The sequence below is a fragment of the Lactuca saligna genome, chromosome 2, assembly GCF_052625555.1.
Source record: "Lactuca saligna cultivar CGN05327 chromosome 2, ASM5262555v1, whole genome shotgun sequence".
Taxonomy (NCBI): domain Eukaryota; kingdom Viridiplantae; phylum Streptophyta; class Magnoliopsida; order Asterales; family Asteraceae; genus Lactuca; species Lactuca saligna.
In genome coordinates this window covers 15,800,955-15,805,937 of record NC_136418.1, presented here as the reverse complement: position 1 = coordinate 15,805,937, position 4,983 = coordinate 15,800,955, and the positions used below count along the sequence as shown (strand labels likewise).

Sequence of the window (4,983 nt, the reverse complement as noted above, 5' to 3'; positions counted from 1 at the left end):
ATATGTTATTATTTGATTTTGCATTATTGAGCCACTTCATGCATTCCTGTTATTGGAAAAAATTGTATTTTTTTAAAGTAATAATTATTTAATTACCAATTGTATTTAAGTATCTCTTAATTCATTGTCAACGAACTTCAATTATTCCTGTCCATGTGGTTTTAGTACGGTAGAGGTTAAAAATCCTCAGTTATATAAACTGTTAAATATCAAGTACCAACGACACCAAAAAGCAAAATGTCTGACGAAGTGCCTTTCCATATCCAAGAGGCAATCCTAAAAAGGCTTCCTATCAAATCATTGATTCAGTTTAGATCCGTCTCAAGAACATGGAAGTCTTTGATCGACAGCTCAGAGTTTATTGCTGCTCACAGCGTCAGCCATTCTCAGCCACAACATCTGTTTGTATCGTACACAGACACAAAAGAAGATAAATATATTTCTTTTCTCGATGATGACTCTTTCCCCCAACATAGGTTTGTTCCTTCTCTTCCCCTGTCCGTTAGACATCCGCACATAGTTGGTAGTTCTTATGGCTTGTTGTGTTTCAAAGGTTATCAGTTTTCTGGTTCCACCTATAGAAGGACGATGGCTGTTCTTTTGAATCCTTCCATTAGAAAATCAATAGCTATTACTCTGCCTGATATGTTATATAAGAATCATAAAATCGTTCTTGGTTTTGGAGTTTGTCCTCTCACTATTGATACCAAGATCGTCCACATCACTCAAATGCGTTGGGGTTGGGGGAGTGAACTGAGAAGCGAAATTGGCAACTTTTGGGAAGTTAAGGTTTATAAGAAAAGTTCGGGGAAATTTACAAGTCTATCTAGCAATCTCCCTAGTATGTCAATACACATTATAGGGCCCCAGGTGGTTATTGGTAAGTCTATCTACTGGTGTGCTGTAGATTGTGCAACTGTGGATAGTGTGTTAAAAACTCGTAATCTGATTATGTCATTTGATCTAACTAATGAGAATTTTGAAGTAGTAGACCTCCCCGATAGGATAGCTGTCCTCCCTCTCTCACAGTTTTCTGTTTCTAAGTTAAGGGAGTCTCTTGTCATGGTTGAATACAATAGACGCGGATATGATCCAACCGATGTGGAGCAAGTTTGTTGTACTGTATGGATGGTGGAGCGTGGTGTAGAAAGCTCGTTTACTAAGCTATTCAATATCAAGGCACCAGGTGACTTGATGAGGGCAGTGGGTTTTACCAGGAAGGGCGGACCTATTATGGAACTCCAAGAGTATGCCTTTGACTCAACTGAAGAGCTTGTTGTTTATGAGCCTAACTCAGAACTAAGCAATAATCTGATTAGTGGGTCTTCATTCACAGTGAATTCCTACATTGAAACACTAGTTTTGCTCGGTAGTTCTGATTGTAGTAGCTATTGACATACCAATTTCAAGGACAATATCTGTGAATTAGTTGAAGTTTTTTAAAACTTAATTAATTGCATTACATATAATTTGATGTCCGTTTACGTGTTTATTCAATGTTTGTAACATTACATATGCTAAATCTCACATTTTTATGAAGATTATAATATTATTTTTGTGGATTTATAGTATGAATCTTTAAGTATATTAAATATTAAAAATTGAAAAAAAATCCCAACACTTGGTTCCAACACTTAGTCGTATTGTTAACGATGTAGACAACAAAAAACGAATAACATTTGTGACTAACGCAAGCAAACTGATCATATATAATTGTAATAATTCATGTAAAGGCAATTAAATATTAAATATAAAAAATTTTAAAAAATGTAAAACAATAAATTCTAGATATCGAATATCTGAAATATCTGAAAATCTATAAAATCATTATCCAAATCCGAATCCTAAAATCGGATGTCCAATAATGCGGATATCCGAATTATCGGATAATTTCGGATCGGATTATCGGATTCGGATGTACGGATTCTGTGTGCTTTTTGTTTTATGACACTACAATTAGTATATGTCCCATTATATTTGGTTGTTCTTCATAGGCTAATAACTATATGGAATCTATAAGTAATTACCTTACATGCTATGTATAAATAACTTAACTATATGGAATCTATAAATAATTACCTTACATGCTATGTATAAATACCATTGTAGTATCCAGTTGAAAGGTTAAATATTGTACTTACATGTTATGAATCATTTGATTCATTTTTTGTTTAACAATATAGGTTGTTCATTAATTAACCACAAAATGAAATCAAATTTGTACGTAGGCGTGATTATTTAATTCAATGAGGATAATATTTACTTTAATTTTTTTTTTGAACCGGCAAATAGATTTATATATAAAAGAAAAAGAAAACATGGGAAACAAAGTTGCAACCACAGATCAGTGGCAATACAAAGAAACAGACAGAGAATAAAAAAGACGAACAACTAAAAAAAAAAAGGGCATTGAGACCAATTTGCCCAGATTAAATTCATCTTGATTCCCCTGTTCGTGAATGAGATATACTAGCGGTTCGACTAACTTAGTCTTATACGTATAGTAATATTAGACTTCTAATGTTACATATAGTATAAGAATATATTTTTAAACGTTTTCCACAAATACTAGGTTAAATTTTAAATTTCAAAAAATTAACAAATTAATTTAAAATTTAAAATTTAAGCCAATCATGAACTAAAAACGAGGATATTAAATTACTTTTGAAAAATATTTAGTTTTATAAAATTAAAACATTATTAAAGGTAATTATCCTAATCAATTCATGAGATTATGTATAAAACCAAATTTTATAGATATGACAACCCACTAGGTCGTTTTAAACAATTTCCACGTCGTGGTAGAGCAAAAATGGAGGTCACCCACGTCGTGGTGAAAGGCATCATGTCGTGGTGGCGGAACAGACTGATGATTCTGCTTTCTCCTCCTTATTCAAGTTCAACCATTGTATAAGTTCAATAGAAAACAAAACCTATGCTCTAATACTACTGATACTACTGATGTGTATTATGCAAAACATATAAATCCTATGTGTGCGTGTAACCCTAATAATTGATTTATGTTTTCTCAAATTAAACATACAAATTGGACAACAAAATAGAAACCCTAGAAAATAGTATATAATCGAAAAATACATCATTAGGGTTATAAGAATCATACCTTTATTGTTATATAATAATAACCATTAAAATCCTTGTGTAGATGAAGCCTTCAGAGGAAGCGTCACAAATGTCACGCCTCTAGTGGTTAACACACAACACTAGCAATGGAAGAATGATTGAGAAGGAGGAGAGATGCTTTAAAATTCGGCTAGATATTCCAAGAAGCAACTGGTCAAAAATCTTAGCTACGGTTGACGCTATTTATATAATACAGTCAGGAAACCCAAGATAAGGCATAATCCAAGATTATTTTAAATCGGGTAAATATCTACTTTGTTGTTTATCCACTAGGGATTATTCTAGAAACCCTAAGGCCTGAAGAAAGAACATCCAAACCTTTATGAAGGGTTCTGGATTTCCTCTTGCTCAACTATTTAACAACTGAATGCAGTCCCTACACTTTTAATTAATTCTTTTAAGCACAAAATTAAATCCAATTAATTTTTGATTAAATATTAATTAAATATTACTATTTCTAATTATTGTATTATTCTTATAATATATTAACAAATCATTTATTTTAATTTATTAATCAAATAATAAATCAATCTCTTTCTCTAAAATCATCCTGTCTAGTTGATAGTTTTGAGGGCAACCCAAAATGACGGTTATATTATCAATTTATGTATATACGAATTATAGTTATGGACTTAGACTCCTAATCCAACATGCTTCTTCTTGTGCCTCTATAGTTACGAATGGTTCCCCAATAACAAAATAATAGCTATGGAAGGCCTAAATGATGCTTTAAAGTTATAGATGAAGACATCTTTCAAAGTATCAAAATTCCCAACTGTAACACACTTATCTTGCATCTCCTATAAGTTGATGATGCATTGTTTGTGGGTGAGTGGTCCAAATTCTGTATTACAAACCTAACTTGCATTTTGTTGGGCGTTCATATCTCGTCTGGTCTAAAGGTGAACTACTTAGAATCAAAGGTATTTTGTATTGGTGCAAAACAAACTGAAGCGAACAGTTGGGCGAACTTACTAGTTTGTGAACTAGGCTCTTCGGTTTCAATACCTTGGTATGCATGTTAGTGCAAACATGAATCTCATAAAAAATTGGAAGCCTGTCATTGACTGATTTCAGGACAATTTATCATCTTGGAAATCAAAGACATTATCTTTTAGAGGGACTCGTACCCTCATTAAGTATGTCTTGGCCAATTTGCCCAAATTCTACATGCAGTTATTTAAAGCCTTTTGGGTATTCGTGAAACTTTAGAGTAGATTAGAAGAATTTCTTTTATGGGGATCGAACAACAATAAAAATATTCTTTAGGTGAGTTGGAATAAGATTGTGGCTGCAAAAGAGCATGTTAGTTTAGGTGTTGGTTCTATTTGCATCCTAAACATTTTCATTATTGTAAAGTGGTGGCAGAGATTAAAGATGAACTTGGTGCTTTATGGAGAAGAGTTATTTATGGCATCCACAACCTTGAAGGAAAACCTGATCATTATTTCTCTAAAAAAACCTGTAACTAAATATTATAGCCAATGTTAACATCAATATTCAAAAAGTTGGTTTAGGATTCTTTGATATTTTTAAATTCAACCATTCTTTTGTTTCATGGAGTTGTGCCTTAAACTCGAACGAATTTTACATAGTGGAGAAGCTCGGATGCATTATGGATCGTAATCTTCTTCATCATCCTATTATTGCTTCATTGGTAATTTGGTGTAAAGACGTTTTGTTCAAAGTGATGTGTTTTCTATGAAGAGCAATCCAAGGTAGATTTCCTTCTAATGTTGCCCTAGCTAGTTGTGGTATGCCTATTCATTCGATTAGGTGTGGGCTTTGTAGCCGGTGTGGCCGGTCTCCGGAATGTGCAGACCGTGTCCTAGTTAAATGTTC

General features: G+C 32.9%; 1 protein-coding gene across 1 annotated transcript; it reads left to right on the top strand.

Moving 5' to 3' along the window:
• The first annotated feature begins 237 nt into the window (after nt 1-237).
• Nucleotides 238-1,417, top strand: LOC145028780 (F-box protein CPR1-like). The gene has a single exon (XM_078977516.1). The coding sequence runs from the start codon at nt 238-240 to the stop codon at nt 1,393-1,395; it is 1,158 nt and encodes a 385-aa protein (XP_078833642.1). The 3' UTR covers nt 1,396-1,417.
• Nucleotides 1,418-4,983: the final 3,566 nt, after the last annotated feature.